This window comes from Gossypium raimondii, chromosome 7 (genome assembly GCF_025698545.1).
Source record: "Gossypium raimondii isolate GPD5lz chromosome 7, ASM2569854v1, whole genome shotgun sequence".
Taxonomy (NCBI): domain Eukaryota; kingdom Viridiplantae; phylum Streptophyta; class Magnoliopsida; order Malvales; family Malvaceae; genus Gossypium; species Gossypium raimondii.
Window position 1 is genome coordinate 50,850,833 of NC_068571.1, and position 20,888 is coordinate 50,871,720.

At 34.3% G+C, this 20,888-nt stretch overlaps 3 protein-coding genes across 4 annotated transcripts; 2 read left to right on the forward strand and 1 right to left on the reverse strand.

Moving 5' to 3' along the window:
• Nucleotides 1-418: 418 nt before the first annotated feature.
• On the forward strand, nt 419-3,287 carry LOC105764205 (la protein 1). Its single transcript, XM_012582751.2, has 10 exons — nt 419-642; nt 729-807; nt 884-1,036; nt 1,155-1,297; nt 1,407-1,555; nt 1,702-1,794; nt 1,881-2,136; nt 2,263-2,407; nt 2,641-2,719; nt 2,856-3,287. Exons 1-10 carry the CDS (start codon nt 592-594, stop codon nt 2,953-2,955), a joined length of 1,248 nt encoding a protein of 415 aa, XP_012438205.1. The 5' UTR covers nt 419-591; the 3' UTR covers nt 2,956-3,287.
• A 6,639-nt stretch (nt 3,288-9,926) lies between these two features.
• On the forward strand, nt 9,927-15,660 carry LOC105764005 (transcription factor MYB3R-1). Of its 2 annotated transcripts, none has more exons than XM_012582474.2 (12): nt 9,927-10,175; nt 10,546-10,760; nt 10,941-10,995; nt 11,225-11,282; nt 11,365-11,459; nt 11,590-11,693; nt 12,011-12,139; nt 12,317-14,075; nt 14,419-14,705; nt 14,854-14,968; nt 15,045-15,266; nt 15,351-15,660. In XM_012582474.2, exons 2-12 carry the CDS (start codon nt 10,678-10,680, stop codon nt 15,477-15,479), a joined length of 3,036 nt encoding a protein of 1,011 aa, XP_012437928.1. In that variant the 5' UTR covers nt 9,927-10,175; nt 10,546-10,677; the 3' UTR covers nt 15,480-15,660. The 2 variants fall into 2 exon arrangements, with proteins under 2 accessions (XP_012437928.1, XP_012437996.1); XM_012582542.2 differs by having other exon boundaries at nt 10,563-10,760.
• Nucleotides 15,661-15,787: 127 nt separating this feature from the next.
• LOC105764130 (aspartate aminotransferase, cytoplasmic) lies at nt 15,788-19,423 on the reverse strand. Its single transcript, XM_012582650.2, has 11 exons — nt 19,133-19,423; nt 18,940-19,011; nt 18,357-18,502; nt 18,156-18,255; nt 17,933-18,053; nt 17,490-17,653; nt 17,195-17,332; nt 16,855-16,976; nt 16,556-16,650; nt 16,321-16,441; nt 15,788-16,119 (listed from the first exon to the last, which is right to left on the reverse strand). Exons 1-11 carry the CDS (start codon nt 19,325-19,327, stop codon nt 16,035-16,037), a joined length of 1,359 nt encoding a protein of 452 aa, XP_012438104.1. The 5' UTR covers nt 19,328-19,423; the 3' UTR covers nt 15,788-16,034.
• Between the last annotated feature and the right edge of the window lie 1,465 nt (nt 19,424-20,888).

Genomic DNA, 20,888 nt, shown 5'->3' on the forward strand with positions numbered 1-20,888 from the left:
AATTAAATAACAATATGAAAAATTAATTTAATTTTTAAGATATATTTTATTCATAGAAAAAAACATATTCACTGCATATAATGATATCTGCAACCTATTTATTTTTAATAGGGGAGAGAGGGGTAGGTGGGAGAAAGGGAGGGAAGGGCGGTTATTGAGAGAGAGGAGAAGGGTGAGGTGGGTTAATAAATTCTTTTTATGACATAAAAATTTTAAAAAATAAGGTATTAACTTAACAATCACATCAATTAACTGTTAAATATTTAATAATTTTAGACTTAAAAGAATAGTTAAATGATCCTTTTATAATATTTTAAAGTCAAATGAAAAAAATTCACAAGAAGTGTAGTTTATCGATAAAAAAATCGTTTGATATTTTAAGGTCAGCCCACGTCGTATAGGAAACTGAAGTCACTAGTTAGATCGTGTCAAGCAAGACGAGTATCTAAGCAGTTCAGTTACAGTACTACTAACTGAACCAGAAACCCCCCACCACATTTATATAATAAACTAACTCAAAAACCCTATACACTCCCTCTCTCCCTCCCTCCCTCCCTCTCACAATTCATCTCAAGCACTTACTGTACAACAATGGCGACGCCTTCTTTGGGTGAAGATACTGCCAAGGCTGTCCTCCGCCAGGTTAAACTCCCCTCTCCCTTCTTCTTAACTTTTTAACTTCCATTTACTCTTTATAACTTTTTTTTTTCTAAAAATTACTTTTTCAGGTAGAGTTTTACTTCGGTGATAGCAATCTTCCAAAAGACGACTTTCTCAAGACAAAAATCAATGAGAGCGAAGATGACAGTATCCTTTAACTTCAATCCTCTTTTATTTATTTCATGGTGCTACATTGTTGTTTACCTTGACTGTGGGTAAACAGTGGTTTGTTTGGCATTGATTTGTTCGTTTTCAAAGATGAGAGGTCATTTAAATTTAACGGAAGTTAAGAAAGCAGATGATGTACCAGACTGTACTTTGAAAGTTGTTGCTCAAACTCTCAGAACTTCATCTTCCCTCAAGGTTTCTGAAGATGGTCAGTTTAACCCCCCCCCCCAAAAAAAAACAAAAGAAACCCAAAATTTCCTTTATTTTCTTCTGAGCCAATGAATTGAAGAGTTTCTTTGCTTCTTTTTTTTTTCCCCTTTTTTCAGGGAAGAAAGTTGGTAGAAGCACCAAGCTATTAGAGCCCGAGGAATTGATAGAGCAATTGGACAGCAGAACAATTGCTGCTTCTCCATTGGAGCTCAATGTCCAGAGGGAAGCATTAGAAGCCTTTTTTGGTCAATATGCTAAGGTATTTTTGCTCAATGGTATCAAAATATTTGTTTGTTTAAGTGCAATGTAAAATGGTGGTCTTTGTGTAGGGTTTAATGTAAACTCGTCATTTTATTTACTTGTTTTAGGTTAATAGTGTGAGATTGCCTCGTCATGTGGTGCAAAGAAAGTATTTTTGCGGCACGGCTTTGATCGAATTCTCGGCTGTGGAAGATGCCCAAACGGTTCTGGAGCAAAGCTTGGTTTTTGCAGGTGCTGAACTGGAATTAAAACCAAAGTAAGCTATTGTTGACAGTTGCTTGTTTAAGCAATTTCAGTGTAGAGTTCATGTCATCTAATACCAAATGGGATTTTAGAGTTGGAATTAGATACTGCTTTTGACTAAATGGTTTAATGTTTTAGTTCTCACATTTTCCTTTTCAGGAAGGATTTTGATGTTATAAGAGAAAAAGAAGTAGAGGAGTTTGAACGCAATCGTTCAATCACAACTTCAAACGGCTCGAATGCTGAAGAAAAGTAAGTAATTTACCACAATTTTCTGATGGGATTACTTTTCTCTTGTGGTATGTTTGTGACCAAATTTGATGTAATGATGATCACAGACACCCCAAGGGCTTACTTGTTGCGTTTAAATTGAAGAGTGCTTCAGCTGGGGACTCTGCTGAGCAAAATGGTCCTGATGAAAAGAAGACTGCAGAAATGAAAATGACTAAAAAGGTTGATGATAAACATGGAAGTCCCATTGACAAGGTTGTCGAGAAGGAAAATAAATCAAGTATATCCATCTATAAAGATGATATGAATGTTGTTCTACGTGAGGATTTGAAGGATGTGTTTAAGAAATTCGGCACCGTGAAGGTATTGTTGAAATTGGTGTCTCTTACCATATAATTACAATATAGTTGTATAAAAGTGAACAAATTTGATCTGTGATCCTTTATGAAGTACTCTGTATGCATGATGCATATTCTTTTTCGTGTGAAGTATGTTGACTTCAGAATCAGAGAGGATAAGGGTTACATTCGGTTCGAACAACCTGAAGCGGCCCAGAAAGCCCATGCTGCTTCAGTCTCGGCTAAAGGTGGTCTGGTTGTCAAAAATTTCATTGCTAATGTAGAACCGGTAACGGGTAAGGAAGATTTTCTTTTTCTTATTTAAAACTTATCTAGTACGTAAACATCGTGTATTGTTTGGCAAGCCACATTGGTTCATTATTTTATGTCATTGCTGACCTCCATAGACTAATGTTGGATGGATATAACGGTAAAATATGTAATACATGAGGAAACAATGAATTCAGGCCGAGATAGTCTTTGATTTATTTGATAAAGAACTGGTGAAAGAGGTAGGTAATGTTTTTAGGTGTTGCTGAGAGTGAGTATTGGAGTCTACTCCGTGGCAACCAAGGAAAGCACAGGGTAGGCAATCACTTCCATTGGAGGTCAGTGCTAAGACTCTTATCACAGCTTTATTTGATTTTGTTTCGATAAGCAATCTCTAAATATTCCCTGTACTATCTGTTTGTTTGTCTATTTAATTCACGTCTTTAATATATGCTTTCTTTCATCGGCTCTCAGGGGAGGAAAGAACAACAGAGGAGGAAAACGAGGCCGGGATGGAGAAAATGGTTCTCCTAGAGGACGTCCTAATGAAGCTAAAAGAGCTCGAGCAGCGTGAGCCAGCCATGAGGGTGATCGATAAACTTGAAATAGGTTTTGAGATCATTTTTGTGCCATAGCTTGAGGAATGAACTGTGGCTCTTGTTTATTTATAGGTTTAGGTTAACCATAAGTAGTAGTACATTACATGGGTAAATATATTAGGAGTTTAAGCTTGTGCTGTTTTTGATTCCCGTCAAAGTTTCAAACAGTAGTGGATCTTGGATTTTGATAAGGGGGACAATTAAAAAGATGCCATTGCTCTCAAGCAATGGAACATTTTCTTGTGGATATAAGTGTGTTAATATTCCACGTGGTATTTATTGTTTTTATGGTTATTAAAATTGAAAATTTTACGTGGCATTTATGATTATTAAAATCGAAAATTTTAAATTAAAAATAAAAGGAAAAATATATTAAAAAATAAAATATTTTTAAAAATACTTTTGACTTTGATCAAACATTGTGCTCACTAGAGTTTCTTTGAATTTTAAATATTTTTAAATTTTTAAAATTTTTTAAAACACAGATACTTTTATTTGAAATTTTTTAAAATTATTAAAATTTATCTAAAATTTATATACTTTGTTTTTATTTTCAATTTTTCAATTTGAACATTTCAAAATTTCAATATCTAGACTTCATATTTTTCAAATTTTACTTTTCAATTTCTCAATTTCTAAACTTTATATTTTTTAGTTAAACTTTTTCTATCTTTTCTAATTTTTATTCATTGTTTTGATTTTTAGAATTTTGAAAAAATAATTTCATTACAAAGTTTTTAAAATATATATATTTGACATTTAAGATTTTTGTTTTTGCAATTTTCTAAAGTTTAAATACCTTTCCTTCCTTTCATTTTCTTGAAGGGGATGGGTTATCTCTTAGACTACAATGGCATTATCCAAGGTTCGTTGATTGTAGACAATATTTGTTAGGATCGACTTGATTTAAGTAACAAGTAATAAAAAAAATAGCGAAATAAATTGAGAAATTGAACAGACAAATTTAACATGGAAAAACCCTTTGGAAGAGGATAAAAAACCACGAGTAAAGATAATTTTACTATAATGGCAAAAGAATGAAGAGTACGAAAGATGGAGATAAAAACTAAACCCCGAAAACTCGAAAACAAAGAATCCTCAAAACGTAAACATGAAATTCTCTAAATGTGTTATGAGTTCTAATATCTAATTGGTGTATTTTCTAAGGTTGCAAAAGAACCTATTTATAAGCTAAATTAGTAGGTGAAATAAACTATGCTAATAAATGCTAAATATATTATACTAATAAATAGTAAATCTTCTAGAAAGAAAATATATTTTGTTTAGCTTGACTTGTAAGCAATCTATTAGAATTTGGGTCACACAACTCCAACAATCTCCACATTGACACGAATTCTTACAACGCCATCTTTGCCAAAGCCCACCACGAGCTTATCTTGAACTATGTAGGGAATTAACTGAGTCGAATATGTGCTTAGAAGCTGGAAGACTTCTAGCCTTTGACTTGTGCACCACCAAATCAAAACTAACCCGGGTCTGATTTTCACAAACACAGTGCCCTAACTTTTCAAAACCTGCATCCAAAAGAGAACCTCTCTTCAATGAAACAATTATACATTTTCCCTCCTATGACCAATTTGCGTCTACTCCAAACGAGTTGACTTCGACTCCGTAACGGACGAGGGACGTCCAATTTCACCGGTCACTGTAGAACCTTCCAGAATATAAAGATTGCCAGTTCTTTTACCTTTTAACAAAACGAGAGCTCCACGAGATACTTTAATGTCGCTCGACTCGATGTTGATTTTACATCCTTCAAGTCTAAAATACTTAAAGAGATGAGGTTATTTCGTAAATCAGGTACATATTTGACATCTGAGAGTGTCCTAATCATGCTATCGTGTATCCTAATTTTAACAGTACCGATACCAATTACCTTACTAGATGATCGTTTCCCATGCGCACAACTCCACCTTCAACCGAACTGTATGTGGAGAACAATTCTCTATTGGGACAGATGTGGAAAGAACATCCCGAATCTAAGATCCACTTGGACGTGAGCTTGGAGTTATCGTTCGTTGACACTAACAAGAAATCATCACTGCTTTTATCGGTCAAATTAGCACCAGCTACATCTCCCTCGTTACTCTTAGTAGCTCTTTTATTTCGCAGTTTATAACAATCTGCTTTGACCTGACCTAACTTTTTAGAATAGCGACACCTTTTGTCTCGTTTCTTTGATGCTACCAAAACGGAAGCTTGCCTATCTACCTTACGAACCAAACCAAACTCATTGTCGAGTTTGTCTCTACTCAACATATGACCCTTCACATCTTTGAATGAGAGTTTGTCTTTGCCATAAATCAGGGTCTCCCTAAAAAACTTATATGAAGGGGGTAAAAAACACAATAATAACATAGTCTGATCTTCATCGTCAATATGAAACTCAACTTTTTTAAATCATTTAAAAGAGTAATGAATTGACTGATGTGATTTTTAAGAAGCTCACATTCGTTTATGCGAAACGTAAATAAACGTTGTTTCAACACTAAACGGTTAGCAGAGACTTAGTCGCATAAAGAGTTTCTAACCTTTTCCACAAGGTAGATGAGGTCTTCTCCATCAATACCTCCTACAATACCGTATTCGCGAGGCACAATTGGATTGTAGACAAGGCCTTTTCATCAAGCTCTTCCCATTCTGTTTGATTTAGATTCTTAGGCTTTTTCCCGGTAACAACCTTTTTCAAGCTGGTTTGAACTAGAATTGCCATCATCCAAACTTGCCACAGAGTGAAATTTGTCACACCATCGAACTTCTCAATTTCAAACCTTGTTGCTGCCATCTCTGAACGAGCTGATCTATGAAAATTAAACTAATTCTGATACCACTTGTTAGGATCGACCCGATTAAGCAATAAGTAATAAAAAAATAGTGGAATAAATTGAGAAATTGAATACACAAATTTAACATAGAAAAACCCCTCCAAAGAGGATAAAAAACCACGGGCAAAAGATAATTTTACTACAATGGCAAAAGAACGAAGAGTACAAAAGATGGAGATAAAAACTAAACCCTGAAAACCCGAAAATAAAGAACCCTCAAAACGTAAACACAAAATTCTCTAAATGTGTTATGAGTTCTAATCTTTAATGGGTGTATTTTCTAAGGTTACAAAAGAACCTATTCATAGGCTAAATTAGTAGGTCAAATAAACTATGTTAATAAATGCTAAATATATTATACTAATAAATACTAAATCTTCTAGAAAGAAAATATATTTTATTTAACTTGACTTACAAGCAATCTCTTAAAATTTAGGTCACACAACTCTAACAGTATTACATTGACTAATCCCTTTAAATTAGTTGATCGAAGAAGCTCCTTAGAATTTTAGAATCAACACAATCAAGGTATTGTTTATTCCTTCCCCTAAAGTTCCATCAAGGAAAGCATGCTTAACCATAAGAGAGACTTTCTTTTGAACTTGAGACCAACATCTTTGGAAGAAGATTGTGTGCAAGCCATTCAGTCTAGGGGCGTTAAGGGTTTAAAGGACCACACTGCTTGAGCAATACTAATGTCAATAATTGGGGCACACAGATCAGATGTTGGCTAGCGGAAAGAACAAACCATCCAAACTTTTGTTGGGGTAGGGACAAGTGGTGTTACTAGATTAGAAGATTGAAATAGCTCAATGAAATACCTTTGGACTATTTGAGGCCACTTTTTTTTGTAATCCAATTCCCTAAATTATATTTGGTTATAACTCCTTCAATTCATGGTGGTGAGGTGAAACAATTTAGTATTTTGCTCCCCATACATGATCTAATTGGCCCTCATCTTCAAAGTTCATATGGTTTTCTCTTATTTTAGAATGACTTGAAATTCTTTAATGAGGTTCTTGTGCAAGTTGATAAGAAACTAACTTGGGAACTCAGGCAATACTTTTTATCTACCATATATATGAGCCATAAAATGTTTCCTAGTGTGAAAAGCATTCCCCAATGTGGTTTTGTTCCAAACCATGAGAAATATGGTAAATTGATCAATTGTAGCCATCAAGGGAGAACTCAAGTTATTCTGTTAGCTAGATAAAATATTTGTGAAGTTGTGATGGTTAACCTACATTTCTTGGAGTCTAAAAGGACTTATTCGAGTTCGCTAAACTTGGTTGTCTCAATAAACCATTAAAGGGTAGTGATTTGATCTAATCCTTTGGAGATGATGTACATGTGCATCAAGGAATAAAAGTTTCCATTTGTGAAAGCATAGTCAATGCGTTCATATTTCAGATGATTCACATTTCTAAAGTTTGTCCATGTGAATTTTAGCCAAAAAGACTAAGGTCAATAAAATTACATGAATTCAAATAGTAATAAAACTCTTATATTCTCTGTAGAGAAAGAGCACCCCCTACATAAAATGGAAACATCTCATTACCCCTACATAAAATGAGAATATCTCATTAAAGTCACTAGTAACAAGCTATGGGAGATTATATACAATCACAATAGTACTAAGGCTCTTCCATAACAACCTATGTTCTTCTATTCTAGGACAAACATAAATAGTAGATAAAAGCCATCGAGAATTATTTACCTTCATTATCACACGTATTTCCTGTTCCATATCGTAAGAGTGGGTAATGGTAGTTGTAGTTGAAATAAAAAGAAGCTAAATTCCTCCTTTATGACCAATGGTAGAGGTATTATGCCAAGCAACAAATGACAATCTATCCACAATTGGAGGCACCACAATAGCTCGTACCTTTATTTCCCTAATTTCCATTATTTACGAGTCGTAAAGATAAGCCATTTCTCGAACTGTTGAGATGAAATCAGGGTGTCTTGCTTCCTTAAAGTTTCATATCAAGATAGTTATTGGCTTAATGCATGGGGGAGTCTCGGGTACTTGTCGAATCTCAATAGATCCTTGTTCATCTCTAAAAGCCTTTAAGGAAACATCTCTATCTTGTGCAGTAGGTTCTATATTGTCCTTGAACTATCAAGGTGTTCAGGCAAGCTCAGAATTTTTACACTAGAGTGTTGGCTTTTAATAACTTGGTTGCTTTCAAGTTATTTTGTAACAACTCACACTTGATCTGAGGTTCGAACATGAGATACTAACTTCTCATTTAATATCAACACAACATCATGTTTTTAACACATTATACCAAACATCCAAATTAATCAAAAACAAGTTAAAGTATTTAAAACACTTTTAGAAACATTTTTAATTGAGTTTTAGGTATTTGGAAATTATCGAAATCAAGTATGTCTTTGAGAATCAAAACAAGTAAAAACAGAGGAGAGACCCTATTTTCATGCAGATTCTAGCAAATTTACCTCTTTTCTCCATGCTAGTGGTATTACCCACTCTAAGTAGATGCCTTAAGCTTCTTCCAATCTTTACATGGGTCATCAGTTCATAATATTCGATCAGTATTCTAGGCAGTGAAATACTACTAGTACTACTACTACAGAGTTAAAGATGGCTTTAAAGGCTCTAAAATTTGGCAGCCATTTCCTCACAGTGAGGAAATTTCCATTAATAAACCAAGTTCTACCTTTGACTGCAACATCATAATCTTCTAAACACAATAATTTAACTAGAGAATAGTCATTTCCTAGGTCGATAACTTGAATGGATTCTGAAGGTTTCCACAACTGATTTAATTTTGAAGTGAAGGAATTGAAACTATATCGTTTCCCCATAAACCCTAACAATAAAGGTCTTCTCCCATCAATTGTCAATGTGATTTCTTTCATCTCGGGATAAAAATATGGAGATGTCAATGTGTTGTTCTTGGCCTTCATCCATAGCATCCATCTCCAGCTCATTAGAATCCGTTGCATCCTCAAGTAACCATTGATCGTAATTTCCAAACTCATTGCCAACAAAAGTGTCCTTGTAAGAGATGAGTTTTTTTTCCCTTATTTGTGTTTCACCTTTTTTCTACTTCATAGTAGCTCAACTTTCTATTCTAGAGAGAGATATCAACTTTCTCACCAATTTCTTCCACTATATCTTTTGGATTTTTCTTTTCGGATAAAATATTGGATTTTTACTCAATTTTTTTTCTAATAACACTATTTTACCACTTTATCATTTCAAATGTTGGTCAATATATCATTTGGTACCCGAGATTAGTTTTAATGTTCAATTTGGTATCTAGCTTTTTTTTGTTCCACTTTGGTACTTGATTTTTTTTGTTCCAATTTGGCACCTAAGTTTGGCTTCAATGTTCAATTTAGTATCTAAATCAAGTAGTATCATGTGGCCCAATGAATGTCCGACACATGTACTTTAGTTAAAAAATATAAGTACCTAATTGAAAAAAAGCTCAAATACTAATTGAATATTAAAGCTAAATTCAAGTACTTAATTGGAATAAAAAACTCCAATATCAATTTGAAAAATAAACTTAAGTATCAAAATGAAAATTATAACTAAATCAGATGCCAAATTGAAGCTAAATTCAAGTACTTAATTGGAATAAAAAACTCCAATATCAATTTGAAAAATAAACTTAAGTATCAAAATGAAAATTATAACTAAATCAGACGCCAAATTGGGAAAAAGATTAAGATATCAAACTAAATATTATAAAAGGCTAAATGTATTTTGTAAACCAATAAGTTGAATAAAATTTGTTCATGTTTATTTTGTAGAAAAAGATAGCTTAAAGAAAAAAACTTAAAAATTACACTAATTACTCAAAGTAAGAACATAATCCGCCTCAATTAAAATTTTAGTTGATTGTGGTAGTTCTTCAAACTAATGAATTTATGTGGAAGTAGCTGCCATACACGTGGCCATATAATTGTAGGTATATTAATTAAATAGGATTTTTCTAATTAAAATTTGTAAATGTATTAATTATACATGATATGATATTGTTGTGGTTAGGTTTGTCTTTATCAACTTCTAAAATGGCCGTTGGGAATTTTGAAAACTTAAAACATGTATCCAAGCCATCAAATTCAAAACATGCTCGATCTTTAACCACAGGTTTTGAAAAAAAAAAACCATTAGACCGCCCCCTTTGTGTTTGAATAGCTCTCCAGACCTCACCATTCCTCTCTTCGTTTCATTTCTTCTTCTATAATCATTGCAGTTCTCGATCTTCAATAGAACTTCATATCTTCGGTTGGATCTGCAAATGTGCATCGTTTCTACTTGCTCTCTTTTCCGGTTCTCCGTTTCTCGGTTTTCGGAGCTCAGTTCGGTGGTGAGTGCTTCCTTTTTCTTCTTTTTAGGGTTTCTTCTTATATCTTACGAATTTAAAGAGTTCTTTTTCTTTAATTTTTTTAAAATTTTTTTGAATCGATCTCGCTGTCTAGGTTACATACTAAACATTTTGCTTCACTAACTGTCGACTCTTTATCCAATTTCTGAGTTGTTGGAAATTAAATGAATTTAAAATTTGATCGTGATCTAGGGTCCTAGTTTAAGAGAATTTTGCTTTACTGACAAATTTTTAAATCGTTGATTATGAATTTTAATTAAATTGTCTAAAACTTTTTTCCTGATTTTTTTTTCTTTTATTGGGGGGAATTTTTTAAGGTTGATGTATAATTTATTTTTCCCTTTTATGTTAGTTTGTTCTGTTGTTTAGTGTGGAGGAACTTTCTAGTTAGGTTGATTTATAATGATTTGGAAAGCATATTGTGGAGAGAAACGTTGTAGAGTTGGAATTGGGGTATGCATCTTTATTCATCTACAAAGGAACTATGGATGGTGACAGAACAACATCGACTCCTTCAGTTGTGCCCAGCATCAGCGATGGCGCTCAGAGAATGCGAGCTTTTCATGGGTATTTTCCTTTCCATAGTGATTTTTACTTATTAACACCCCTCACTTGAAAAGTCAAAAATTCATTATATTTGTTCTTAGCTGCTCTCGTCCTCCCTTTACAATGTTTTCTATTTAATCTTGCTAAAATTTGTTTTTTCATGTATTACTGAGTTTTTCTGACTTTGCAATCCTTTTGTAGAAGAACTAGTGGTCCTACGAGACGTTCTACAAAAGGGCAATGGACCCCTGAGGAGGTAATTTTCTTTCCCTAGTTTATGACTGCTGTCTTGCAATTTAAGATAATACCTTTCTGTAAACCTTATTGCTTTGGCTGTGTTATCGGTGTTTGGTAATTTTAGACCCAACCCTTGATAAATTTATTATTTGTGTTCATTTAGATGTGTTTGTCCGTATCAATGTACGGTGCATATGCATATATGTATGTAATTATTTGCATATTTTAAATAATTTATGGGTCTCCAGGATGAGATTCTGCGTAAAGCTGTTCAACAATTTAAAGGAAAAAATTGGAAAAAGATAGGTATGGTTTTTTTTCAATGCAACTGGCATAATAGCTCTTTTTGAATCATTCTAATTATTTAATTGTACTGATTCATCTGCAGCGGAGTGTTTCAAGGATCGGACTGATGTACAGTGCCTACACAGGTGGCAAAAGGTCTTGAATCCAGAACTTGTTAAAGGGCCATGGTCCAAAGAGGTCATTGTTTTTTGCTACTTATTTTTCTTTTCCTCTCAATTCTTTGCACTTGATTGTTTTCGACAAAACAAATATATATATTTTTGATAATTAGTATGACATTCTGAGTTGCTTTTCTGAAATATATCAGGAGGATGAACTGATAATTGAGTTGGTGAACAAATTTGGGCCCAAAAATTGGTCAACCATTGCTCAGCACTTACCTGGACGTATTGGAAAGCAGTGCAGAGAAAGGTGCGATGATAGAGCTGTTACTTTTAATATGTAAACCCCATTTACATTTGTAGTTTTGCAGAAGGCCAAGGAGACTGGGGAGTGGACCTTGGATTATGGCTTTTTGTAGAACTGGTAACACAGCTGGCCTGAGCCTGGTTTCTTTGGGTTAATGCTGTTGAATTTTAACAGTTCTCACTCTGAGATGTTATTGTGAACTTTTTTGGAAATTTTATGAAATCATTTGGTGTTGTAATGCTCCTTTTCCCCCAAAAATATAAGAACAAAAAATTGTTCCTGTTTTGCATTTGTGCTCATACAGCTAAGTACTAATGTAGGTGGCATAATCATCTCAATCCAGCCATAAATAAAGAGGCATGGACTCAGGAAGAAGAGCTGGCTCTTATTCGTGCTCATCAGGTTTATGGAAACAAATGGGCAGAGCTCTCAAAGTTCTTGCCAGGAAGGTATGTTGCCAGACCTTCCCTTCCCATCAATGTTGTGTCGAGGTTACGTACTGTTGGTCTTTTATTCTTTTTTACTTTGGTGGCTGCAAATCATCCTTTGATATCTGTACATTAATTAAAAGGTAATATATTTTTTCTACCAATAACTCTCTGTTTCCAAATTTGTACGGGTAACAGGACAGACAATGCTATAAAAAATCACTGGAACAGTTCAGTCAAAAAGAAAGTGGACTCTTACGTAGCATCAGGACTTCTAGAACAATTTCAGTTTCCACTTCTTACAAATCAAAGCCAGTCTATGCCTTCATCTTCTTCAAGGATACAGAGGAATGTAGATGATAGTGGTGCCAAAAGTAGGACAGAAGCAGATGACATATCAGAATGCAGCCAAGAACCTACTATGGCTGGCTGCTCCCAGACTACAAGTGATTTGGCTAATGCTGCTGTACATACAAGAGAGCATTCGCACTTGACTGAAATATCTGGTGTGGGAAAGGAGAAGAATTCCTGTCCGGCACCTTGTTCAGAAGAGTATTATCCATCTTTGGAAGATGTCAGCTTCTCCATTCCAGAAATACCTGGTGAAGCAGGGTATTCAACATGTGGGGATTACCAGTTTGGTTTAACAAACCTACCTAATCCTTCTTCTCTGGAATTAGGGCCAGAATCATCTGGATTCAAAAATCACTGTATAGATACTAGTAGATGCCATGAAGTGATGAATGTTGCATTACAAACTTCTGTAGGATTAAATGCACCTACATCTTTCATAAATACAGTTACAACTTCTGACAAGCAAGAACATATGCTGATAACGGATGATGAATGTTGTAGGGTCCTATTCTCAGAGACAGTAACTGATGGATGCTTTGTCTCTGAAGATCTTACACAAGGATATAATATGGTTGAATCATCTTCTCAGGCTTCAGACATCCAAAAATCTGAAACTGGAGCGTTGCAATCTAATTGTCCTTCAAGGTCTGAAGTGTTGCCAACCTCATGCTGTCAACCTTTTGTGCCTCCACTTATTTCAGTTGAGGATGGTACCACCCTTATATATGGCAGAGAGCTTGGTCAGTTAACTGGTCAACCTTTTGAAACTCAGGAGCAAGAACTTACTATGAATGTACGTGATGGCTTTATCTGTACTAGTGATGACCATACATATGGTACAGACATGCAAGAGCGATCATACCTTGACAAAGATTCTCCGAAGTTGGTTCCAGTGAACACTTTTGGTTCTGAATCAAATGCAATGCAAACTTGTCCTATTGTGGATGATAAACCAAACTTGCCTGCTGAACAAGATGAAGGAGGTCTATGTTATGAACCTCCTCGCTTTCCAAGCTTAGATATTCCATTTTTCAGCTGTGATCTTATATCAAGTGGCAGCGATAAGCAGCAAGAATATAGTCCCCTTGGTATTCGCCAACTAATGATGTCATCTATGAACTGCATCTCTCCATTTAGATTGTCTGATTCTCCATTATGGGATGATAGTCCTGATGCTAAGCTGAAAAGTGCTGCCAAAACTTTCACTGGTACACCATCCATATTGAAGAAACGCCACCATGACCTATTGTCTCCTTTATCAGAAAGAAAATGTGGCAAAAAGCTGGAAACAGATATGACATCCAATTTGAGCAAAGAATTCTCTTGCTTGGATGTTATGTTGGATGCGAGTGGGACTGGAAACACATCTCAGGAGTCTCCATCTGAATGTAAGACCAAGTCTGGTGTCTTCATTGAAGAAAAAGAAAACCTGTGTCAAGCAGTTGATCAGGAACAATACAATGGGGGAGATCACACTGAACCTTTAGATGATGAAGGTCAGAAGAAAGATTCTAATGGAATTAATTCCCAAGGAGACATAGAAAAGGAAGCCTGCGTTACTGATGCCAAGGACAAAACATATGCTAACGCTTCTGACAAAATTGTGAGTTTTTTTATATATAAAAAGAATCATTATTTTTTTATGTAAAATTTCCAGCTTTAGAAGCACTCCTGTCTGATTAATCCCTTCAGCTTTTTGGTTCTTGTTTCTTTAATGATAACCTGAACTACTGTTGGAATATTGAGGGAGCTGGAGCTATACACTACTAATAGCGGTTGTTTATGTTGGAATATATTCAGAGATGATGCTGATAGTTCTATGTAAATTCGTGGTCTTATGTTGGAAATCTCATTCTTAACCCTTCTTTCTTTTTGTTGTTGTATTCCCTTTCACGTGATGAATTGATTGATATTATTTACTATTTTTTCTGATCTACTTTTGACAGGTCCAACGGCCTCCAGAAGTGCTTGTTGAGCACAATTTAAATGATCTACTATTGTTTTCTCCTGACCATGTTGGTCTTAAAGCAGACAGACCATTATTGTCTTCAAGCACACTGACTCCAAGAAATCAGGGTTTGGCTTCTGAATGCTTTTCGGGAAATGCATGCATAATTGTAAGCTCTCCTACTCCGCAAATAAAGAACAGTGAAAGCCAGTCAATTTCATCAGCAACCTTGGAGAATTTGGCTGATAATGCCGGGAATGGTGCTGCTATTGAAAATTACAATATGTAAGGTTCCACTGCTCCCCAATATCGTTATATTATTTCGCTATTCTGTGTGCTTGTATGTTAACCTCTGCTTTTGTTTATTTCCCATCAAATGCTAACATTAGTTGATCGATTACTCACCAGTTGCTTGCTTGATGTGGATTGCCAGGTTCAGTGAAACTCCATTAAAAAGAAGTATAGAATCCTCATCAGCATGGAAGTCTCCTTGGTTTATCAACTCTTTTGTTCCAGGCCCAAGGATTGATACAGAAATAACAATTGAGGTATAAAAACTTGAGGTAGGTTTTAGAATTTAGATATTTTGTTTACCATTCCTGATAACTGGGAATCTCTTTCCAGGACATTGGATACCTGATGAGCCCTCCAGATAGAAGCTACGATGCCATCGGGTTGATGAAACAATTAAGTGAGCATACTGCAGCTACTTATGCTGATGCTTTGGAAGTTTTGGGAAATGAAACTCCAGAATCAATTGTGAAGGGAAGACGCTCCAACAATTCTAAAATGGACAAAGAGAATAATCAAATGGAGACTCAATCACATTTGGCTTCAGATATCTTGGTATTACTGAAAAACCATAGCTATACTTGACATTCCCTTATTTGTTGCAATTAGTTGAAATTGATAATTTGCGATTAATTGCAGGTGGAGCGTCGCATCCTTGACTTTAGCGAATGTGGAACGCCTGGAAAGGGTACCGAAAATAGAAAGTCCTCAACTGCCGTGAGTTTCTCAAGCCCTACCTCTTCCTACCTCTTGAAAGGCTGCAGGTAATGGTTTATCAAGGGTACTGAAAAGGCTTGCATGTTTGTAGTTTACATTGAATATATGTATGCCATCTTTTTTTCCCCCTTTTTCTTTTCAAAAGCCATCAATTTCTTGTCGAACGAGAATGGATCTAATTAAGTTAATTGATGATAAAAAAAGAATTGTGCAAGCGCATAAGATTCTCCAACTCTTCTCACTTGTTTCTTGTGTCCCAATGGGTTGTTTCTTGGAGTGGTGAAATTTCATTTCCTTTTAATTCTCTCAAGTTACATTTACTGTTGTCAATCATAGGCTTTTTTCTAGGATGCAGGCACTAAGAAAATACAATTTGACTATTAGCATGGAAAGGTTTTATAAATGCTATCTTAGCCATTGACAAAAACCACAAAATATAAGCAAGTGGAAGTGAGTTTATTTCTTTCTGCCCTTTCAGTGTTTTGAGGGCTACAATTTTGTTCAAATACAGTTATTATTGAATGGTAAAGTGAAAAACAAATACTCATTTGATGTGATTCCCAATCAAGTGTATTGAGGACCTGCTGTGTGTGCTAAGCCCAATTTCTATGACATACGAGTAACTGCAGCATGAATTGCATCAGCCAGATGAGGGACTGTCTTTGAACTCAGTCCTGCCATGCTAATCCTCCTGTACATAAAGAGCAAAAATAGATCGATCAAAATCCAATTCCAATAATTGGTTTACGGACTTAAGCTATATTATGCGAAATCTTCGTTTATGTGTGTGTGTGTGTGTTAGGCACATATACATGGATACAAGGCTTTTGATTCCCATATTGGATGCATGCCCTTATTTAAGTAACATAGGACCAATAATTGAGCTTCTTACCCATCAGAAGTCATGTAGATATGGTATTCTCTGGTCATGAATTCCACTTGCTTTGAATTTAGTCCGGTGAAGGTAAACATTCCAATTTGTTTGATGATATGACTCCAGTCACCAGGTGTTCCTGCCATATGGAAAGCAAAAGAAATAAGTGAGAAAGTAACATATACTTAGGATATTGTGGCAATCGATTTGCTTAAATACAACACCACTAAGATAGAAGGAACTTCGAGTAGACCTCTAGCACGCAAAGCATCAAAAAGTTGTTTGCGCATGCTGATGATACGGTCAGCCATTGCCTTCAACTCAATAGTCCATTCATTGAACATGTTGCTGTTGGTTAGAAGGACAAAAGAAAAAGAATTAGGACAGGATACGACTGGTTATTAGAATCTGCAAAGTCCATTTGACAATAGCCCGCAACTGAGGCTTAAAATTCAATACATAAGCTGATATACACAAGATAAGATGGAGTTCTTGCCAACCAAATGATTCAGACAACAGCGATGTAGTGAAACAAGGGTGAAGAGTGCATACCTGTCCTTCAGGATGGTTGCCACAATAGATGCACCATGAATTGGTGGATTTGAAAACATTGGCCGAATAACAAGCTTGAGCTGACTTTCGACCTTGCTTGCTACATCGGCTGCCCTGCAGACCTATTTACGATGAAATTTGTAATAAAAATCAGAATACGTTCTTCAAGCCGATAAATAACAAGGCACAACTTGATCTATCAAGTAAAAAATGTCCATCTATGGTGACCAGATCTTGCTAACACATGATTTGTACAAAAAATAATATAAAAGTACTTTAAATTAAAAGAATGCAATTTAGGGCATTCTAAATCTCATAGACATCGATATTAGAGTCTTACAACACTCAATGCACCAACACGTTCGCCATAGAGGCCCATGTTCTTTGCATAACTCTGAGCTACAAAGCATTCACCACCATCAGCAACAAACATACGAATCGACTGTGCATCTTCATCAAGATTTCCACTGGCAAAACCCTATAATAACAAGTACCAATACAATCCTTTTAGAAATGATAATAATAGTAATAACGAATAACTTCATTCAAGTCTTCACCAATTAAATGATCCAAACTGTTATAAGTTTATGGATTTGCAAAAGTAAATACCCAATGTTGCATTCAGTTCTACCTACCTGATAAGCACTATCAAAGAAAGGTAACAATGCCTTCGATCTCATCAACTGCCTAATTTGCTCCCACTGCTGAAGGGTGGGATCGACTCCAGTGGGATTATGAGCACATGCATGAAGAAGCACAATTGATCCAGAAGGGGCAGAGCCAAGGTCCTCCAATAACCCTTTTATCAAGAAAGGAATACCAAAAAATAAAAAAACTAATAGAGTAAAACTAAATCAAACTAATCCTCATCGGACACCAAAAAAGGGAGAACCAAAAAGCAATTATGCATAATCAGATATGGAGATCAATGGTCACAACAACTTCAACAATAATGATAGGAACTACAAAATTTTACAGATGTCATGTAGTTGATGATAATTGAGTAAGAGCCCAATATAAGATTGAAATACTGCATGGTGATACACACAAAACACATATTCATAGAAATTTTTCGTACCCTGGAAATTCATTCCGCGTGTTGTTGGATCATAATAGCGGTAAGTTTTCACAGATAATCCTGCCAAAGTAAAAACCTTGGGGTGATTTCCCCATGTTGGCTGTGGAATGTATATAGTTTTCTGCCAAAGAAAAAGTAAAAAAGGTAAGTGAAAGCACTACTATGAAATTGTCCAAAGATAATACAAAAAATACATTATGTAAAATAAAACAAGAAGGTTTACTTGATGATAATGCCTAGCCAAAAATTCAGCTCCAACTCTCAATGAACCCGTCCCAGATAAACACTGAACTGTAGTAACCCGATTCTCTCGAATAGCAGGGCTACATTTAAAACACACAAAAAGAAACAAATTATATACCAAAAACAATAAAATTAATGTAAAATTTCCTAGACTAGCATTAAACATCCAATATTAACAAACCTGTCAGCACCAAAAATAAGTTTAGCACTTAATTTATTAAACTCTGCTATTCCAACAATGGGAAGATATTCCTTAACACGTGATTTATCGTTCAACAACATTTGTTCAGCTTTTCTCACCACATTAAGAACAAGAGGCTTCCCTTCCTGTTAGCAAAATTAACAAATTTTAAATTGAAAACAAAAAAATCCAATGCCAAATTGTATAAAAGGTCCACTATACTTTTTTTGCGGATTTAATCCTTATATTATAATTTGATCATTTCTAGTTCTCTACTTTTTGAAATATGTATGTTCAGCCATGAAACCAACTTTGGCATGTTTTTTACTTACGATGATTTGCTATATACACCTTGCTATTTTTTGCACAGAGAAAATTTGTTAAGCTGCATGTGTTCAAATTATTTGACCAATTTAATAGAATAAAGAATTAGTATCAAGACCGAAAATATATATTTTAGAAAATAAAAACTAAAAATTATCAAATTAAACAGCAAAAAAAGAATTGATTTACAGGGATATTTTATAGAATTTTACCAAAATCCAACTTTATGGAAAATCTTTTAAAGAAATAAATAACTTACCTCAGTTCGATAAGCACCAACTCCTAAATTCAACTTAACGGGGCTGGGATCTTTGTTATATGCAACAGTCACCTAATAAATCAACGGTATGTGTTAGCTAATTGTTACATCTTAATCATTCATAATTAAAAGAATAAAAAAGATACCAAAAAAAAAAAACAGAGAGAGAGAGAGATTGAATTTATTAGCATACTCCGAGAATGGGATCTTCAGGGGCGCGAACGACGTGAGAGAAAACGGAGTCTCCATGAAACCCGGAGGTGGGAGAAAATGCTACGGCGGTTTGAGACACCATTGATGCGGTTGCGAGGTGTCGGACCAGAGCGTTTAACCGACGATCGGCCGACGAAGATGAAGAAGAAGACGGTGACGTGAATTCGGGGCGCATTTTAGCTTGTTCGGTACGTTTGAATGATGAATTTTCGCTTACTTTTTCCTGTTTGGTTTTACGGCAAAATTTGCTTTTGGGAGCTGATAACCGATTGTTCCGTTTTGTTTGCTTATATCAATCGAAAGCTTACGCGGCCAGTGACGGTAGCTGTTATCAATTGGGGTCCACCTTTTTTTTTATCTCTATTATATAATTTTCTTCTCTCTCTCTCTCTCTCTCTTTTTTGACAAAATATAGTTCTCAATTTTAAAACTTTAAGACAAATGAAAAAAAAAATTTTAACATTTTATACACAATTATGTTTTGTGTTTTGGATTTTTTGATATTCTACCATACTTAAAATTATTAATAGTCTCTTCCCAACTCATAAATAAAAAATAATTCATTTCAACACACTCGAACTCTTATTCTCTTGTATTAGTAACAATGCTCATATTGATTGAGCTAAGACTTAATCGACATTATATTCCATCATTAGAATGAAATAAAGTATCAAATAACATATATTGTGATTTCAAAACTTTTTTTTGTGTAATAAAACACTATATATCTTTTAATTTTAAATATTTTAAATGTCAAAAGACTCGTAAAATAATTAAAATAAATTAAATTTTAATCGAAAATTACATTTAATTAAGGTGTTAATTGAAAGTTAGTAAACAATTAATACTCTTAATACAATTTTCTATTAAAATACCTTGCGGGCAATTAAGTGGTGACTGTCATGGACGTGATGATTAAATAATAATTGACATAAAAGACTGATAATGCAACAGCTTAATTGATTAGTTAAATTATTTTATGATGGTTTAAATTATTTTTAGGATAAAACAACTTTTTCAACTTGATTTTTAAACCTTTTTTTTATCAAAATTAGTCATTAACCTTGCAATTTGACTTGAATTCCTTAAAAATGTGATATGTGATTGATTATTCATCTCATTTTTAAATATGAGGTTCGAAGTTTAATCTCTACCTATAAAACGAACCAAATTTCAATCATTTGTCTAAAAGAATTAATTACTACTATTAGCCATCCAAATTTTGATAAAAGATTTCATTAAAGCTTTGTAAAATATTTTAAAAATCAAAAGCGGTCGCATATTCAATTTCCGAGCTTCATAAAACGCATTTTTTAATGCAAAGATTAATTATTTTTAATTATTTTACTAGGTTTTCCAATATTTGATTTTTTCTAAAAAGATAATCGCACCCATTCAATTGATTAGAAAGAAAAGCCGGGTGACACATAGGATTTTTCCAAAAGATGATGAATTATAGATGAAGTGGGGTTTGGCACGTTTGCCAAGATGTCTGTTTTTGGATATTCACCAATTTCTAGGACTTCATTTAGATGTGAAATTAAAATATGTTATCTTTTTTTTTTAATGTCAAGTTAAATTTAAATAACTACTTTCACATTAAAATTTATTAAAACCTTATTTTAATTAAAATTTAATTCAATTATAAACGTATATAATTTTCAAAGTTTTTAAATTAATATAATACTTAGAGTTATTCATAATATATTTTAACCCTTAAATAAGAAGATAAATAT